Source organism: Amia ocellicauda, chromosome 4, assembly GCF_036373705.1.
Source record: "Amia ocellicauda isolate fAmiCal2 chromosome 4, fAmiCal2.hap1, whole genome shotgun sequence".
NCBI lineage: Eukaryota > Metazoa > Chordata > Actinopteri > Amiiformes > Amiidae > Amia > Amia ocellicauda.
The window spans coordinates 40,359,834-40,380,212 of NC_089853.1; the positions used below are offsets into that span (position 1 = coordinate 40,359,834).

The following is a 20,379-nucleotide window of genomic DNA, read 5'->3' on the forward strand; positions in this document are numbered from 1 at the left end:
ATGCGGCAGAGGGAACAACACAATGACATCACTGGAGGGTCCAAGTGACATCACTCTACATCCCAGCCAAAATGACAACCAAACAAGTATGAGAAACATAATAGAAGATAGTAGAGCTAGGTGCCCTCCATTCCCTGTCTTTCGCCAGAGTTGCCCCCTGTTCTGCCTCTTGTTACCACGTTGACCAGAGTCACTGGTGTCAGAGACGTAACCTCCTGGTTGTTACCGAGTGATTCGATATTGTAGCTATTTGTGGGGATCAGCAGTCACCCTCTATGTTTGCTGCACAGCTACAGGTCTGCCGTTCATAGAAGTGTGCCTCCACCGCATTGGAGATTTCTTGCATTAGATATGTATTTCAATTATTTCTGTACATTCCTCTGAATTTCACCTTCATTCTCTCTGCGTCCTACATAATCCCCTCTCCCTTTGTTGCCTCTCTCTTGGTCTTCCTGTTCCTCTCTCTCGCCTCCCTGCCATGTTGTTTCAGTGCCGGTATTGTGTTGCTGCACAGTGACAAGGCCTGTTTAAAACAATTGATAACACGCGCCAGGCATTTCTTCCCAAACTCCCCAAGGATGAACCGCAGAGCTGGAGGCGTTTAATCTATTTTTTATTGTTTGATGTTTTATGTCACATTAATAATTGAGCAGATTTTTATAACTCGGCTTCTCCCCTTTCCATTATTTATTAATTTATTTATTTGCTTGAGTCCTCCAGTTGCAATGGGAAACCTGAAAAAAACCAAAGGGAACATTCTTCATCTTCGTGAATAAAATATTTAACAGTAGAAACATACAATTCCTTTCCGCTAGCAACTACAAGTAACAGTGCAGAATACAACACCATACAACGGAAAGGGATAAGCATTACATCTATCTATCTGTCTCTCTCTCTGTCTGTCTGTCTTCATTATTTTGCACTGCTTGACACACTTCAATTGGCATTGTTTAGACAGATCCAAATGCCAATAAGTGGTGAATATTTAATGAGACAAACCTCATTTTGCCATTATTTAATCAGACGCAGGGGTTGTGATAAATGTTTAATGAGTTAAGCAGTCTTGTGTTACAGAGCTGCGTTGTTAGGCTGTATGGTGTATCGGAGGGGGCTGCCCCTCCTGGCTGCACAACCCTTTCATACACGTCAGGCCTCCCACTATGGTTTGCTCGGTGTAAACACTCTCCAGCGGATCCGAACTGCAGCAGGAATGCGAAATCCGCTTTTTCCTCCAGGGCACGGAAACAACAAAGGCTTTAAAATGAATGTCTGAACTGTATAAATAGAGCAGACACTCTCCAATCTGTTTAGATCCTCTGCACTGTCTCCTGGGTTTCCGGCTACTTTGTTAAGACCTTGCTCTTGAAGTTGGCATTCAGACGCTCAGCTATAGCCCCCCCATCACACGCTGCGTCAGAACACAAGCATATGGGGTCTTTCTTGTTTTTTATTGGAATGTTCTTTATTTATTAATTTTTTTCCCCCACTATATATGTATATTTATATTTTACCTTTTACCTTGTGTGGGAAATAATTGAAATCCTTACTGATACTGAAAATTGTGTGGATGAATCCAAGCAAACAACGCCTGTAGGAGGTTTAATTCCAGGCATTGATGCTTGATTTAGCTACAGTCTCAACCATAATCCTAGCATTGGCATCTCTGTCGGTTCGGCGTTATTAACTGCCACATGCACAATGAACACAGCTTTGGGGGATGTTCAGCATGTATGAGAAGCTATTCCTCGTGAAAGAGAGGTGAGTGGAGGAAGCGATGGGGTTTTAGACTCCCTGGCCTCGGCAAATGCTTTATGGAGGCGATGCGCAATTTTGGTCACAAAAACACAGCGGCTCTGTGGAGAGAGCAAGCGGTTAACCTCCCTCACCACAGCCCTGCTAATGCCTCCAAACAGCACTGCAGCAGAGGGGGGATAAGAAATGGGGGGGAAAAGAAAAAAAGAGAGTAATTCTGTCTCGTTCTCCCCACTCCCTGGCTCATCCTCCATTTCCACAAATAGCCCCTGCATGGAGGAGATAGGGTTATTTTTATCCCTTTTATCTGCCCACCACTTTCTGTCTCTCTCTCTCTCTCTCTCTTTCTCTCTCTCTCTCTCTCTCTCTCTCTCTCTCTCTCTCTCTCTCTCTCTCTCTCTCTAGCTCTCCCAGGCTGGGCTGTGTTATGTAAGGTGCCTATGGCATGCTCACTGCCAGGCTGATCATGAAGTTGGCTGCCTGGGGGGTCAGGGCTGTACCACATGGTGTAGGCAGCAGGGGGAAGGGGGTTTGGGGGGGTCAGGCCTCTGTCACCTCCACAGAGAATACAAATGTTTTAATGGGAGACAGTACTGGTGCCAGAAAGGAGCTCAATCTGATTATAATTATTTTAGCCTCAATATCATGCATGTATCTATGTTCTGTATGTGTTATTATTATTGTTTAAAAAATACACGATGAGTTAATATTTACAAAAGAAAAACAAACCGCTGAAATGCCTTCCACGATATCCTTTCAGTTCCCATAATATATTTACATCCAAATGATTCTGTTCAAAGGAAAATATCATGAAATTATACAATTGATTACGATTCAGATGTTTGCCAATTGTTCAAAGCATAATGCACCTCTCAGCCCATAAAAGCAGAGTTTATTTGTCAATAGACCTTGTGTTGTATCATGTGGGCGTAATGAATCTCAGAGCGACCTCCAATTATCTCTAATTTAATGTGACTGATCTGATACACCAGTAGTGTGTACTGGGATATTGACTTGTGCTTAATTGTAAAATGTAAAAAGTTAAAATGGGTGTAAGATGTTTAAAAGCTGCAGCAACATATGAGAGAGTACTTGCTCTTTAAAGAACAATGAACTAATCTAAATACAGTATATACAGTATAATCAGCCATATCATTATGACCACCTGCCTAATATTGTGTAGGTCCCCCTTTTGCTGCCAAAACAGCCCTGACCCGTCGAGGTATGGACTCCACTAGACCTCTGAAGGTGTGCTGTGGTATCTGGCACCAAGACGTTAGCAGCAGATCCTTTAAGTCCTGTAAGTTGCGAGGTGGGGCCTCCATGGATCGGACTTGTTTGTCCAGCACATCCCACAGATGCTCGATTGGATTGAGATCTGGGGAATTTGGAGGCCAAGTCAACACCTTGAACTCGTGATTCATCAGACCAGGCCACCTTCCTCCATTGCTCCGTGGTCCAGTTCTGATGCTCACGTGCCCATTGTAGGCACTTTCGGCAGTGGACAGGGGTCAGTATGGGCACCCTGACTGGTCTGCGGCTACGCAGCCCCATACGCAACAAACTGCGACGCACTGTGTGTTCTGACACCTTTCTATCAGAACCAGCATGAACTTTTTCAGCAATTTGAGCTACAGTAGCTCGTCTGTTGGATCGGACCACACGGGCCAGCCTTCGCTCCCCACGTGCATCAATGAGCCTTGGCCGCACATGACCCTGTCGTCGGTTCACAGCTTTTCCTTCCTTGGACCACTTTTGATAGGTACTGACCACTGCAGACCGGGAACACCCCACAAGAGCTGCAGTTTTGGAGATGCTCTGACCCAGTCATCTAGCCATCACAATCTGGCCCTTGTCAAAGTCACTCAGATCCTTACGCTTGCCCATTTTTCCTGCTTCTAACACAGCAACTTTGAGAACAAAATATTCACTTGCTAATATATCCCACCCACTGACAGGTGCCATGATAACAAGATTATTAGTGTTATTCACTTCACCTGTCAGTGGTCATAATGTTATGGCTGATCGGTGTATATAAACCAACGAGTTCATAAAAACATCAAACTTATTCATCATTTTGTCTTTTTGTAACAGCAACAACAGTATATATAATTCCCTGGGATTGCAGGACTGTTTTTGGTCATTGATGCTCATGTTGTATTCTGTCTCCAGCCCTGCCTCATGTCAGTGTGGGCTATTTCACCCTCGTCCTCTCCTGCCATCACCCATGCCACTATAGCTTGATGAAACTGTGATGCTGGCAAGGATGCTGGACTGAAAGAAAGCCATCAGTGCTTCCCTGGAGAGGAATCTGCCTCATCACTTTGACACACAAACTCAAACAGCTGCTCTCAATGACAAACAACAAACTCTAAAACATGCTGATTCTTAACCACACACACACACACACACACACACACACACACACACACACACACACACACACACATGTATGCGTACACATAGCCGTGCTCAAACACAGACTCTGGAGATTTTGGCAATCATCTCTTACCTAGCCCACTATGTTCCCTACCCAGGGGTGTCACCCATGTACTTTATGCTCGGTTCTCTGCGGATGAGGTCCATTACTCTCCGGGCACCTGCCGCACCTCTGTGTGACGGCTCTTCTTGCCCTTCTGATGCTTCAAATCTGTCTGACTTTAATCTGAGCCCAGTAGGAATCTTTTCTCCGCAAAACGTTAACATTCTAAAGCTGTCAGGTTTTACATTTTTTCCAGACCAATCAGATACACGGCACTCAATCAACTGACAAATGATATATAAAAAAACAATAGAGATGCCATTTTGAAACATATCAATCAATAATAAACTGGCTTATCCCCTGTTCTGCTGAAACATTTGACAGAACAATGCACACACACACACGAAAAAAAAACGCATTAAAAAAAAAAAAAAACACTTCAAAACGCCGAGACAAGATGACTTGTGAGTGGGGCTGCGTTTTAAACTAATTTCCAATGATAGTCCTCTCTACTCTGTCCAATCAATTATCTCCCTGTCTCTCCAGGCACTCGGGGGACTGATCTGCACTGCGCTCGAAAGGCAAACTGAAAATCTGTCAGGATATTGTATTAGAAAGGCAGTTAGGCCAGGAGAAATAATAAATAAAACAAGCACGCCATCGAACGGTTGGGAATCTGTCTGCGGTTTGTCAGCAGTGTACCTTGTTATTTAAATAATGCTACAAAGGCAGCGCCGTGTTTTTTGGAGTCCGTGCCAGATGAAAGATGCTTGTATGAAACGCGATTGTCTCATGTGATCCATCACCTTCCATTTCACATGCATTTACAATTCAGAGCTCAATTCCCCTTGTCAGGCCTCAGAAGAAAAGTGAAGCCGGGAAATGGAAAGTCATGGGTGTCTCTGGCTAATGTTGACAGGGCTTGTAGGAGGGACAGTGTTTTGGAATTGACTTTGAGCCGAGGTCCTGACTGCATGTGATCACAAAGGATTCTGCGCCACTATGGTGGGAGAGTCTCCGCTTATGTTTAAAGCACTTCTGGGTCTTTGCAGCTGTGACTGTTACTCTAAGTCTAACCCGAACTCTGTCACTCAGAAAGATTGGGTTTGTAGTTTTGGTGTTTGTGCTGACATTAGCTCCATGCGTGCCCTTATGAAACAGGACACTCTTCACACCGGGGAGAGGGGACCGCGTTCGGGGGATGGACCTCGTTTGTTTCAGACAGAGCTAGACATGTAGGAGTGAGGGAGCTGAGAGGTTGGTGGGCCGATGGACCCAGTGGGAGATGTGGCAAAGCGGGGCTGGTGGGTGGGGGGTGGGAACTCACGCAGGCGCAGCACATGAAGACGATGATGAAGGACTCCAGCACCCCACCGGCGCCCACCACCCAGGTCAGTCGCAGGAAAAGGATCACACCGAAGATGTTCTGCAGGCAGGGCAGGTAAACGCCCATGAACGTGCCCATCCGTGGAGCCTGCAAACAGAGAGAGCACATTGTCGAGCACATTATGAGAGAATACAGGACATGGCACACTTATTTTGGTACTGAGAAGAGTCACAAGTTAAGATTTAAATACAGCTGTGTCACACCGGCGATGGACGGTAATGCATTTTGCCATACCCAGAAACTCACACTTTACATTTACCTCATCTGTCCACTGGCACAGCTCTCTGCATTCGAGGAGTCTCTATCAGTGAGTGCCAGCAGAATCTCAATTGCCAGGGGGAACCCAGACGCGGTGGTGACGCTTTATGGTTTCCATGCTCAGCACTACGTGCAGATGGCCTGATTAGAGATTTCAGTTCTTCTGCCATTTAATTGATGATGCCAGAGAAGTGTCTTGATTTTACTTGTGAAACAAAAGCGCCTTTTGATTCCTCTCTGTGTTTGTCTGTATCGTCACACCAGGAGGAAAAGGCCTTATTTATTGCGTTTCCAGGCCGACAGCAGATGTCAGTGCCGATACCCTCGGCAGCTGCTCCACAAACATGACAAACCACAATTTGTCAACACATCTCTGCTTATGGAGAGTTTGGATGCATGCGTGAGTGAAATTACAACCATAATGACTGCCTTTAAATTGAACAGTCGAACGAAAAGCTAACAAACAAGCAGAAAAAGACCAGGAGTGGCTGAGACTATTGAGGAATTCAAGGGGACACACAACTCTAGCCAAACTCAAGCAGGACGAGAACTAGGTAGAGTTTAATGAGCATCACACAGACCTTCTGTACACTACGAAACAATGTCTCTTAAAGCAGTGGTTCCATGGTCGTGGGGACCCCCTATTATTATTATTATTATTATTATTATTATTATTATTATTATTATTATTTTTTTATTATTATTTATTTATTTATTTTATTTCTTGGCAGATGCCCTTATTCACTCCCTACCCTGCTGGCTTTTGTTCCAACTGAGTTCTTAATTAATTAATTTAACCTTTATTGTAGTAATAATCTGCTTAGACATGACTTTTAAATAGTGTAATAAAAGAGTTGGTTCTTTAACAAGTTTCTTTATACAGTTCTATACTAAAATTAAACCCCCTACTGTTTAAAATAATTCAAAGCCTCTGATTTAGGAAATTATTAGTTCAAACAAGGTTTCATTAAGTAATCGAGAGCTCAGTTGGAACAAAAAACAGCAGAGTAGGGGTATTCCAGGAACAAGGTTGGGAACCACTGTGTTAAAGGATAGGTTAGTAATGTCTGCTCAGTAATACAGTATCAGTCTACAGGAGATATTTCACAAGCTGACGCCTGTTTGAAAAGTCCTGTTATATTCCTGATTCCATATGTGTTCCCCTGCTGTGAATACTAGTGAGCATCGCCATGTACCAGTTAGCCTGCTGCAGGGTAGGCCATGATAGTATTAGTAAAGCAGCCTGAGACTCCCTTCTCAGAAGTCCCCTGCAAACTGACAGAGCTGTCGAGGGAGCTGTCCCTCTATAAAGACACCATGTCGAAACAGATGTACTGCCCTGTCCATGTGGTTTCGGGGAAGAGCGAGAGAGCTTTGAAAGATGCTTTGTAGCATTTAAAACTTCATTAGAGGGAGAAGATGGCGATTAGATGGACTTCCTCTAACTCTCCTGCTGGTGATTACTGCCTGAGTTAGGCAGCTGCTCTGAGAAGTTGGCACGAGACCTACGACCCTCGATCTACATCCTCAAAATGTAACAGTGCATTTTCCTGCTGTTTTACCACAGTTACGCCCATTAAACACCTTGTAATGCTTGGTAAATTCCCCTGGTGCTGGTTCTTTTAAAAGAGAGCAGAGGAGGCATGTACTGTAAGTACTGTACCCCTAATATCCATCCGAGCCCTACCCTACGAATGGGTGGTGTTGATAAATGGATATTCGGATATGCTAGAATAATCCAATTCACAAGTGATAACGCTCTAGTTTTAGGACACCTGTGCAGTCTAACAGACTGTTGTGCACTGCTGCGCTTTCTGCTGAAGTTCTTCTTGCTCGTAAGATAATAATAATAATACAACAATAATACAATACTGTAATACAACATTAACAACAAAAATAAGAGCTCAGAGTATTATTTTGCTATTGCTTTCGTTGCTGAACGGGAGGTAAAGCGGTCCAATGTGAAATTCCTCTGCCAGAGAGTGGCGCCATGCCCTTGCAGCTGATAAGGAGTGACAGCCTCCCTCGCTCAGACTTGGCTGCGATCTCTGGTAATTATAGAGGCACAGTAGGTGAAGAACCTTTCGCCAGGTTGATAAATGGAGAGTTTCTTTGATAAGGCTTCTGGGATGGTTTCTATCTAAACAGAGTGTCTGTGCATGGAGCGAGGAGGCCCCTCACTGGAGAGAAGCTTAGCTGCCCATGTGCATGATGGGAAGACTGTGTCCCAGGGTGAGGCAGGCAAGCCAATCAGATGTCTGTGTGGAGGTTTTTTATTTAGTTTTTTTTTTTTTGGTGCGAGGTGATGGATGATTGAAGAATCAATGGTCCTGTAGGAGTAGGAGCAAGGTTGCCAGACTGCACTATTAAGTTCGTAATCGGTTTCTTGTCTTCTAGAGTCTGTGAAACCCATCTGTATCCAGTTTCCCGACCATTCCTTCACTTTTAAAATTCAAACAAGAACCCTGCCTCTACTGTGCGCTGGCTAACTCACTAACCCAGCAAGAGAAGTACATCACTGTATGTGTACACAGGTCTGTGAAAGGAAGTCTCTGGGACAAGTACAGCCTCTGAGGAGACAGTGGAAAGTATAAGACACGCTAATGTAGACAAACTGTGTACAAGAGTTTAAGTGTTTGCATTTAAAAACATAGAGAAGTAAGAGGCCAGGACCAAGCAGCTGTATCCTTTATTGACAGCAATGAAGCAGAGCTGTAGAGAGACAAGCAGCACACCGAGGGGATGCTGTAGCCACGTCCTCTGTCTGTGCATGGAGAGAACATTCCTAGCTTTGAAGTTTCAAGAGGTGGGATAAACAAAGAGATGAGAAAAAAAACGACAGCTTCAAATATGCATGGTTAGAAATAAAAGGATGAAGAAAGAGGACTACTCTCCTGTAAAAGGACTGAACAGGTTCCTTGGTCCTTAAGTCGTTACGAGCTCCTCATAAAAACATGAAGGCCACTATCAAACGCTACAACAGCCCTTCAAGCCAGGGCATCGGAAACACTTCAACCTTTTTCCCATCTCCCTTTGCAACAGGACGCTTCTCACACGGCTCGGATCAGGCGCACGCAGCTGTATGATCGATTTTAAACTGGAGTCGTTTGGTTTCTGTGGATGCTAACGAGTGTGTGTTTTTTTGTGTGTGCTTGGCATGAATCTGATCCCATTAGCACGGCCTCTATCAGAGCAATGTCGGCCATTTCATTAGACATCATGGGATATGATGGCTGTAATCTTGGAGGGAGCTGATTTTTGGTCAGTGCTTTGGAACTAAATCAGTCAAGTGAGAGGGTCCAGTGAGCCCTAATGGGAAGGACATAGTGTTGGTGGTGGGGGAGGAGTATTGGGGGTGGAGAGCGAGTGACAGAGAGTCAGAGAGTGGTGATAGGCAGATTAATAAGGCAAGTAAAGCCTAGAGCCTAGAATGGCACCAGATGTCAGGGAAAGAAATAATTTTAATTTAATTAACCTGAAATATTAATTCTAGATTAATCGAGTGCTGGCAGTAATTTATTCATAACAAAATGCAGCATCCACTAAGTTTTGAACAGGTTGTGCAATTGATATTGAAGAGATTCTTTTCATTCTGTATAGATACTATATAGCAATTATTTTTGTCGTCTTTTTTTTTGCAAATACATTTGAAGAAAGCCAAGAAAAGCCGCGTGTGTAGGAGGCTATGACAGAATATGTATCTTGCTGGTGTCAGCTTTTGAAGATTGTGTCAGAGTTATAAAAATGAAAATAAATTGGTGGTTGGTAGTGGAGGTGAAGGGGGGGCGGGTGGTTGGGGGAGCGGGTGGTTGGGGGAGCAATTTGTTAAGATGAGAACAAGCTATTTTAAAAACCTCCCTCAGTGCAGAATTCCCCAATCAAATACAACAAGTTGTCATTTACTTAGATAGCTTAGGCAGCTGCTTCTCAAACCTGCTTTTTCATTTCTCCTCAGTCAGGTATGAGCCTAGCCTTCCTCAATCGCTGGTTCTTTAATTAGATTTGTATACATTATTAAAATCTGTGTAATATGTGTTATGTTTTAAATAGCAGTAATACCTGTAGCAGTGATCTTGGGCAGTTCTTGTTTATATAGACAACGAGACAGACTTGCATATGAACAGAACCATATGGATGGGGTCTATTTAGAAATATTTTTGTTCCTGCAGTTGAGACAGGAGTAGGTGATGCAATCCACAGCTCTGTGTTAGTCGGCTGGTCTCCAGATTTGCTGCAGGAATTAAACTTTTACAAACCCATGATGCAAAACCGCTATGCAGGAAGCCAGAACTGTCCTTCTCAATTAATGAGGTCCAGCTGAATCAGAAAATAATTATACAAGAAACTCTGGTTAACAGAGTCCGAATTTACAGTTCTATTCAGCAATTCACTTTTAACAATATATATTATTATATGTATTATTCGAATCAGTGAAAGAATTGATCAAATTCAGTGACTGACTTTAGGAATGTGCCTCACACTGTGGTGATGAAAGGACCTGCAATATACAACGGATTTTAAATCAGCTTGAAACCAAACCCAATGCAACACACCAGGCACTCAGCGTCGACGACGCAGGTCTGTCTCTGTTTCTCTCTGCTCTTAGTGACCAGCATGCGTTCTCTAGCCTGTCACCCAGAGACGGCGGTATGTTAATAAGTTTTGCCGCGCGTGCCCTTCAATGTACAGTTAAAGGCAATGTGTTCATCACTTCAATGTCAGCTGAGCAGAGCGGCCAAGAAGGGCCGTCTACTGGGGCTATTTTTACCTCTGTATTCACTGGCACTGATTAAGAGATTGCTGTCTGACATTGTTGTACCTTCCTCAGGGCAGGCAGGAGTGTTAAAATGTTAGTCAGCTGGTACTCAGGCAACCGGTCGCGCTTCAATAAATCATACGTGCGTTGTTTCAGGCGCTGTCATCTGTTTCCTTAACCGGTTGAGATCACATCACTCAGCAAATCAAACTGATCTGCTGAGTCTTCTTGTTCTTCCTCTTGTTTCTCTTCTGAGGCTTGGATGAGTTTCAAAAAATACATTTGTATATGCTTTTTAATAATAAACATCCCCACACATTCATATATATATAGTACAGTGAGGGAAAAAAGTATTTGATCCCCTGCTGATTTTGTACGTTTGCCCACTGACAAAGAAATGATCAGTCTATAATTTTAATGGTAGGTGTATTTTAACAGTGAGAGACAGAATAACAACAAAAAAATCCAGAAAAACACATTTCAAAAAAGTTATAAATTGATTTGCATGTTAATGAGGGAAATAAGTATTTGATCCCCTATCAATCAGCAAGATTTCTGGCTCCCAGGTGTCTTTTATACAGGTAACGAGCTGAGATTAGGAGCACTCTCTTAAAGGGAGTGCTCCTAATCTCAGCTCGTTACCTGTATAAAAGACACCTGTCCACAGAAGCAATCAATCAGTCAGATTCCAAACTCTCCACCATGGGCAAGACCAAAGAGCTGTCCAAGGATGTCAGGGACAAGATTGTAGACCTACACAAGGCTGGAATGGGCTACAAGACCATCGCCAAGCAGCTTGGTGAGAAGGTGACAACAGTTGGTGCGATTATTCGCAAATGGAAGAAACACAAAATAACTGTCAGTCACCCTCGGTCTGGGGCTCCATGCAAGATCTCACCTCGTGGAGTTTCAATGATCATGAGAACGGTGAGGAATCAGCCCAGAACTACACGGGAGGATCTTGTTAATGATCTCAAGGCAGCTGGGACCATAGTCCCCAAGAAAACAATTGGTAACTCACTACGCCGTGAAGGACTGAAATCCTGCAGCGCCCGCAAGGTCCCCCTGCTCAAGAAAGCACATGTACAGACCCGTCTGAAGTTTGCCAATGAACATCTGAATGATTCAGAGGAGAACTGGGTGAAAGTGTTGTGGTCAGATGAGACCAAAATCAAGCTCTTTGACATCAACTCAACTGGCCGTGTTTGGAGGAGGAGGAATGACCCCAAGAACACCATCCCCACCATCAAACATGGAGGTGGAAACATTATGCTTTGGGGGTGTTTTTCTGCTAAGGGGACAGGACAACTGCACCGCATCAAAGGGATGATGGACGGGGCCATGTACCGTCAAATCTTGGGTAAGAACCTCCTTCCCTCAGCCAGGGCATTGAAAATGGGTCGTGGATGGTATTCCAGCATGACAATGACCCAAAACACACAGCCAAGGCAACAAAGGAGTGGCTCAAGAAGAAGCACATTAAGGTCCTGGAGTGGCCTAGCCAGTCTCCAGACCTTAATCCCATAGAAAATCTGTGGCGGGAGCTGAAGGTTCGAGTTGCCAAACGTCAGCCTCGAAACCTTAATGACTTGGAGAGGATCTGCAAAGAGGAGTGGGACAAAATCCCTCCTGAGATGTGTGCAAACCTGGTGGCCAACTACAAGAAACGTCTGACCTCTGTGATTGCCAACGAGGGTTTTGCCACAAAGTACTAAGTCGAAGGGGTCAAATACTTATTTCCCTCGTTAACATGCAAATCAATTTATAACTTTTTTTAAATGCTGTTGTTATTCTGTCTCTCTCTCACTGTTAAAATACACCTACCATTAACATTATAGACTGATCATTTCTTTGTCAGTGGGCAAACATACAAAATCAGCAGGGGATCAAATACTTTTTCCCCTCAATGCATGTGTGCGAAAAAAACTGTGTAAAGGATGGAGGGCTGCCAGAGACTGTCACTTATTCAGAGCACTTATTGAAGAAATATATCATTCCTGGCATCTCGCTGTTTTGCGCTCTACAAAACCCTCTTTCGCTGCGCGTCGCTGTATCTTGCACATTCTGTTTCATTTCAGATTTGCAATAAGCTTGGCTTGGCACCACTCGTCGGCTGTACGTTGTGCGATTTTCTACTTGATTAAAAAAGCTGCTGTATTCAATATAAACATCAATCATCTTTGCTCTGAAAATTACAGTAGCGCGCTCAGTCCTACAGTGCTACGGCTGATAACGGTAGGTAATGAAGTTTGTGTTAAGACAACAGAGTGTACTGCAGGGCTTTAACATGACGACTGATTGTGATCGCTGGGACCCTTGGAATGAATTTGCTTGTGATTCCTGCCATGGAGATGTGCTGTCAGAGAAGAGCAAACCTCACGCAGACGCTCGCAGCGGAGCTCGGGACTGCCAGACTGAGAGGAAGATTCTGCCTCTGCATACAATCTGATCCAACTGTTGGGCTGTTTAAATGCTCTTTTCTTTCTCCTGTAGCCTGGAGGTTTCAATACACAGCGTGAGTAATGATTTATAAAAAGGAGATCAGTATTAATAGACCACTTAATTAAAGCCACAGCAATTTTATGTAGCGTAGAAATACTCAACGGCTTGTTGAAAGTTCTGCGTTTGCATTCCAGTGTTTTAGCCTTGATCGCACATTGCATTGAGCCATTGCACAAGTTCACAAGCATGATAAAAGCAGGTCTTTTACACAGCAGCCACCACAAGCAGCATCTGACAGCTCTCTGTGTTCCCCACTCATGAATTCATACTCCTGATTAGTGACAGCAATATGACACAACTAGAGCTTATCAATCTTTAAGTCCACAATCTGGTCTAACCAAGTGAAGGGCTGATGGGCTCCCACAGGTCGACCTGTGCCTGCGATTATGTTCCCTGAGAGAGAGCGGGAGCAGAGAGCGCAGAGATAGACACCTCGTCCCTCTCCGGGAGACGGAGACTAGTCTGAGGCTCAGGTGCTGGAGTGCCACTGCAGGAAACTCCAGCTGTTGTTCTAATTGGGGCAGACTAGGCCACCCTAGCGTAGATTTCAAGCACCCTGTGGTGTCACAATTTGTGTTACATACTTTCTTTTTGTGGTTGTTTGTTTCATTGTCCAGGTCAGCGCACGCTCTATGTTATTACATGTAATTACAAGGTCATTAAACATGTATAACACATGCATATCTTTCTTATAATCTCTGCAGAAAAACGAAGCCCCAGATTTTAGTGGGAACCCATTTTGTATTAGGGAATGTTTATATTTGACATATTATACAAAGCTGACTCTCAGTAATGTACACTACAACATAATTACGATTGAGGGAGCAGTGTGACATTTAAATTCTATAAAATTAATATTCTCAGGTTCCCCAGGTGAAGACCATACCCTTCAACCTGCCAACCTGTCTTAACATTGTTTCTAAACCAGCTGCGATGGGATGTCAACCCTGGGAACCCGCCACAGGATGCCAGACACAGCACCTTGAATTATAATATAATAATACAGTGAAGAAATACAAGAGACAGAGAGAGCGAGCGAGAGCTTGTAATTCCAGCTTCACGCACTGTCGCACATACACAAGCTGACAGCGCTAATGTGTTTCTGCTCAGGTTTGATGAATTATTAAATAGTCGTGTAGCACGTAGGGAAGGAAAAGGGCAGAGGACGGGCTCGTCAATGACTTTCCAGATTAAACGGCACCGCAGCGCTGGGGCAGAAAGGGGCAGAGGCCTTTTCAAAGGGCACTGGTGCTGAAGTTGGCCTGATATTAACCAAAAGCTTGCGACTCTCTGAAGTCACGTTTCAGCGCCCGTCTTCCTGCAGCTTACAGCCATGAAGATTGGTGTTGGAGCTCTGAGACTCTTTTTGGACTGCGCTGCTTTTCCGAATGTGGTATCTGGGCGGAATGAGCGATATTGAGGTTGATTAAACTGTAATGCGGCCTTCCTGCTTTTCTGCTGATACATCCTCCGAGGACCAATTCTCGGCTCTTGTCTGCAGTTCTTAGGAGTCGGCTATTTTTCTCCTGGCTACATATATATAATTAACAGCCGCTCCAGCTCTTCCTGTAATTTAACACCTTTTTCAGGAGTTGTGCTTTGGAGCCTGTTACTGCCGCATCAGCGGTGGCGTTACTACTACGGTTATGGAATTGTTACGCAATCGGGATGGAAGAAATGGTTTCGGAGATCTTCAAAAGCGAAAATTGGCAATATACATAAGAACAGACTGTGCTCACTCATGAGATTGTGGGTCTGCATTCCTGTCAAAACTTGTGCGTGGGAAATTAACTCCCCTAGAATATCAGGATAATTTTTGCACTGTGCAACACATTCACAATACACATTTTCAAATCAAGCACTCCTGATGCAGTGGTTAGTTCTTTGTTAACATATCCACTGTTAATACCCACAGAGGAGAGAGGCTTTCCTATCACAGGATGTTGTGTGAGCCAGAGTGTTTGTGAATTTATACCCAAAATCTCCCAGCAAAAAAGAGAAGAGCCTGAAGACAGAATTTAAAAGTTTGATGCCTTGCTAATGAACTGTGTCTGGTTGTGATGTGAAGATACTCTTTGAAGTAGGGGGCGATTTGATTGCAGCTGCTGTACATTGTGCGCTAATTAAGTGAGTGAGCCAGAGAGAGATGAGAGAGTGCGATGCACGTTCTTGTGAACAAACAAAAATTCAAATACATAATTGTTCTTCTTTTCACACCACAACTCCAGGGAGGGCTAGTTGTTTTTCTGTTTCGCTCCCCTGATGCACGCTATTTTTATCACCGGGATTAGCACGGTTTCAAACACTGGGATTTTCTCCAGCACTCACAATTAAACGCTCGCCCAGCGTCTGGAGGTGGAGAGAGGAAAAAAAAGAAGTAGAGATCTGGGGTTGTAGGGGAGGACGGGGAGGGGTGGGGGTGAAATAATAAAAATAGTAAACAACAAACAACTGTATAATAAATCAGGGAGAATAGACCAGAGCCAAAATAAGAGATCTGGAAGATGAACAGCATGGATAGAGAGAGAAAGAGAGATGTAAACGGTAAATACTGAGAGCGAGAGATAGAATGTGGAAGCCTGACAAAGGAATGTGAAAGTCAACGGGACAGTAGATTATTTAAACTCCACTTTATTGGCAGGGATTTGACACACATTCATTAATGATGGGATCCTTCCCTCCCCTCAGTCTACCCCAGCACTACAGAAGACTGTGTGGGTGTCCTCTATCTGTGTCTCACCTTGACAGGCTTCTTGCGTTGCTCCTCGTTGTTCTCGGCCTCCTCGTGCTCCTTGCTTCCCTGTGGGAGGTTGGAGTAGTTGGCCAGACTGCTGAGCAAGGAGGAGACCATGGGGCTGGTGTCCATCTCTTCCTGCAGGACACACAGACACAGGGGGTTGTTCAGAGTTCAGGAAATTCAGTCTGCTAGGTGATGCATTATCATGGTTCATATGCAATTTGGTTGCTGCTGAAACCAATGGCTGCAATGCATTTCCACAGAAATCAAAAAAAGGTGTAATTATTGTATAAAAGTTACCAGGGTTTTTTTTAATAGTTTTTTGTATATAGTTTTTTTAATCTGGGCCAGATTCTTTTTGCTCTCACCTCAAACAGAGCCATGTTCTTGCCATCGTACTGCTGGTTCTTCTCCACGTCACTGCTGTTGATGAAAGGGCTACTCTCCTTGGGGTTGCCATCGCCTGTGGGGGGCAATAGAGAGACAGAGAAACAGGTCATACAGCGGCCATTATCACACACTCGGGCAAACAGTGCTGCAGCTCTGGTGAAAACAAGAGCTCCTATTTTCAGTGCAGGGTGCCCAAATCTAATCCGAACAGTAACCACAGGGAAAAAATCACTGAGTTTGGGGTCTGATGTGTTGCATGCTCACACACAGAAGAGCATAAGAATTTATAATTTGAATCCACTGCATATTCAAAGTAAGCAGTTCACTTCAACTCTTGGTATTACCACCGGGACCTGGGCTCCGTGAAAATGATGCAGCTATAATTAAAAGACGTTTCACACTGGCTCACAAGCCAGCTTGACAGCCTCTTCAGGCAGCAATGGAGATCTGATTTGGTCATTGGTGAGTGATACATTGTAATGAAGGGCTGAGCTGTGACCTGCAGAGACCTCGGGTCACACTGTCAACAGAGCTGTGAGATCGAGCAATCACCAAAAAAGCAAAAACCCAAACCCTAAAGTAGTTCAATTACAATCCATATATTTTAATTAATGGGACTGTCAGCCAGGGAGAGGGGATTAGGACAGAAGATAGTGTATCAATAGCACTTGGGAGTTTCCCTCCCCCTCCTCGCCAGCAGCCGCTTCCCTTTGCAGAACATGAACTAGAAGCGCCATCAAACGCAGCCATTAACTACAGCTTGATGACTCCTCCAGCCCTATATTTCACCAGTCCCTGGTGTGCTACCTGCAGGAACTCTAGGTAATGGTTGAACATGCTCTGATGAAGTCTGGGATGAAAACTCAGTGGGTTTGAAAGCTCAGTAACTGCAATTCACAATGACATAGAATATTAGAGGGGTTAGAAACTAGGGGAAGCCATTATCTGGTGTGGCTCGTTTGGTTGTTGGTAAATCATTAGACCCCAGAGACTCATCGACCTGTTTTGTGGAGAGTCCCAGTGCAGTTGCTTCTACAGGATGCCTCAGTAATTGTGTTTTTCCTTTCATGGCTTCTTATATATATATATATATATATATATATATATATATATATATATATATATATATATATATATAAATATATATATATTTCCTGTGTGCAGATAGTAGAGCGTTAGCCATGATTTCCCCTAAACCTCTAGCATCCTCCATCCTTTCTGGGATTGGAACAAATCAAGCTTGTTAATGTTCAAATGGATTAGTTTCAGCTTAAGCAGTATTCACAATTATTTCCAACACGGTTTTTTCATAAGAAACTAGACATTTCCTTCAATACATCAACACACTGTGCAAACTGCTCTGGGGGCCAAAATTCTTCATGTGTCAGGCTGATGGCTCAAGACAATTGATTGTTATTACAGCCTGCAACCCTCCAGAAAACATAGTTAGGCTAGCATATTAAAACAAATAAAAACATGTATTAAAAAACCCCCAAACAAAACAACAACAACCCACATGATGTAGTCCTTGGGGATATTTGTTCCATTAATGTGAAAATTACCCATCATCAAATGCATACATTACGTCCTCGAACGACAGACATGAAACAGAAATCAGATGCTTGGAAATTTGCACAGATTTCATACAATGTAGAGTGACATGTACTGGGCTTGATTTCTGCCTTAGAACTCCTTCTCCCACACATCCCAGTACATAACTGAACTCAGTGCACCGTGTGCCTGTCCCTGTGAGTTTTTATGTAACATATATGAATAATTTACACTGCACACATCTCACATTCATTTGTAATACCACTTTCTATGTGGGTCACCTTCTACATTCCCCGATCTGTGGGGAGAGCTGGGGGTGGCTGGCTCTGGGGACAGCTGAGTTCATTTTACACTCTGCCCCCCGACCGGTTAGATATTTTCATGTACCGAAGAGCAAGCCATGGCCTAGCTGGCTCTTTTCTTTCCCCAGGACCCCTCCAGCCTGCCCTCGGGGAGCTGATCTCAAGAGAAAACCAGAGACTCTTTGACTCTGCACGGTATCTGTTTTCAGCCGGTGTGCAGCAGCAGTGCTCACAAATGGACAGGTGCTCAGTGCTCCTCTTCAATTACCTTCCCTAGGGTCGAAAATGGCCCCCGAAAAACCACTCTGGGATCTCGCTGTGCACCCATTATTGGGCCTCCATATTCCGCCATTTCCAAACAAAATTTCAGTCAATTTCACCAAATGCAGGTACCTGGTATTGTGGAGGTCTGATCTGTGACCTCCATCACCTAATCTTGCTTTTGCACATATTTCTGTTCGAGATTGAGAATGGGAAATTATTCTGCCCCTTATTACAGCCAAAACCGCCACCTCAGTTTGCTGTAGGCAATTATTTTTCAAAACAAACTCACAGCTGCAATGCCCTAGGTTTAAATAGAGACAGCAGACATACCTCACTCAGTTCTCCCTGACCATATGACTCTGTTTGCTCATGGTGACCAGGGATTGGGAGTGAGAGCGAGATCAGCCAACAGTATACTAATCCAGCAAGCCAAAAAAGCCCCAGTCAACACCCAACCCAACTCCGTGTCTCCTATTCCTGGGAAGTCCTGAACAAAGTCTTCCTAGTGATGTTACATTGACCTCCAGGCTGCAGGTCCAACCATGATGCTTTAATTGAAATTTTGACAGGATGGACCAGTCAGTTTACTGAAGCCTTATCAATGCAGTCCTCAGCCTGCTGCTTGAAAAGCCCTGACACGGGTAGCCAATCAGGCTGAATTAATTTAAATTTCCTGGAGCACTTTTGCATCATTGTTGTCCAATCTACTCAAATTTCCTTAATGAGTTTCAGTCCATCTATCAGCCCAGGAATCATTACGGAGAGTCAATCAATAAATCAAACCCACCGAGCAATTCATCAGCCAAACCTTTATCTGTCCTGTTGGATTTGTCCAAAAGACAACATGTGGAAGCGCAGTGTCATGTATGATCGCAGTCTTCACAGAAGCCTTGCTCCTATTGACAATCACCTCAAGGAAGTGAAAGATTTAATGAGAATGGCATCCCCATGGGAACCACCTTCTTGAGGGGGTAGTCATATGTGCTTGTGTGTTTGTTGGGTGGAGGACGTGACATCAGCTAGCTCCCTCTCAGTCCAGAGGAAAATCGTGACAAAAATCTGGTAAGAACATAAGAACATAAGAAAGTTTACAATCGAGAGGAGGCCATTCGCCCCATCATGCTGGTTTGGTGTCCATTAATAACTGAGTGATCCAAGGATCCTATCCAGTCTATTTTTAAATGTTCCCAAATTTTCAGCTTCAACCACATCGCTGTGGAGTTTATTCAGATTGTGACGCCTCTCTGTGTGAAGAAGTGTCTCCTGTTTTCTGTCTTGAATGCCTAATTTCCATTTGTAGATAGTAATTTCAATTGTACATAGAAAGCTATATAAATCTATAGTCTTTATTAAAAGCAGGTATGGATATATCTTTAATTGACTGCAACAGACCATTTGCAGTTTAAAATGTACAGCTATAACAGTTTTGTTGTTCCCCCCCCCCACTCTGACAAGGTGCTTATTTTATGATGATGTGGAATGGAGAGTGATCAGATTACACCCTCAAACACAATTCAACAATGGCAGCCACTCAATCTGCACTCCCTGTCTCAAGAAAATCTTGATTATAAATCTTCATAAGAAATCAGAAAAAAAATATTTTGATGCTGTATGGCTCAATGTATACCAATCCTGTGGAAAAACTAGAGATGTTGTGCTTGTTTTTATTGATGTTTTTTGAGTTTTTTCCCCCCCTTCTATATTTCTAAACATTCAATCAATTAATACGCACGAGGCCCGGCCACAATAGTAAAGAAAACGTTTTGACTTTATATTTATTTATTTATTTATTTATTTATTAATTACGACTTTTTAATGAATGACATGGATTCTGGAATTATACCAATTTAAAAATGTCATGTACCAAGTTAAAAGCCTTCAGATTTGTTGAGTCTAGTTAGAGTCTCTCAAGGTTCAAGGCTGCCACTCAGTGTCATAATGAATATAATTGCCTGAACGGAGCCTTTAATTAATTATGGGAAGATTATTAATATGTAA

The 20,379-nt window shown here is 43.6% G+C and overlaps 1 protein-coding gene across 1 annotated transcript in view; it reads right to left on the reverse strand.

Annotated features, from left to right (window-relative positions):
• Positions 1-20,379, reverse strand: part of slc12a5a (solute carrier family 12 member 5a) — a 97,708-nt gene that overhangs the window by 17,204 nt on the left and 60,125 nt on the right. The window contains exons 2-4 of the mRNA XM_066702206.1: positions 16,243-16,337; positions 15,878-16,009; positions 5,562-5,708 (exon numbers count right to left, since the gene is read on the reverse strand). Coding sequence (XP_066558303.1) covers positions 5,562-5,708; positions 15,878-16,009; positions 16,243-16,337 — 374 coding nt within the window. The remainder of the gene's footprint in view (positions 1-5,561; positions 5,709-15,877; positions 16,010-16,242; positions 16,338-20,379) is intronic.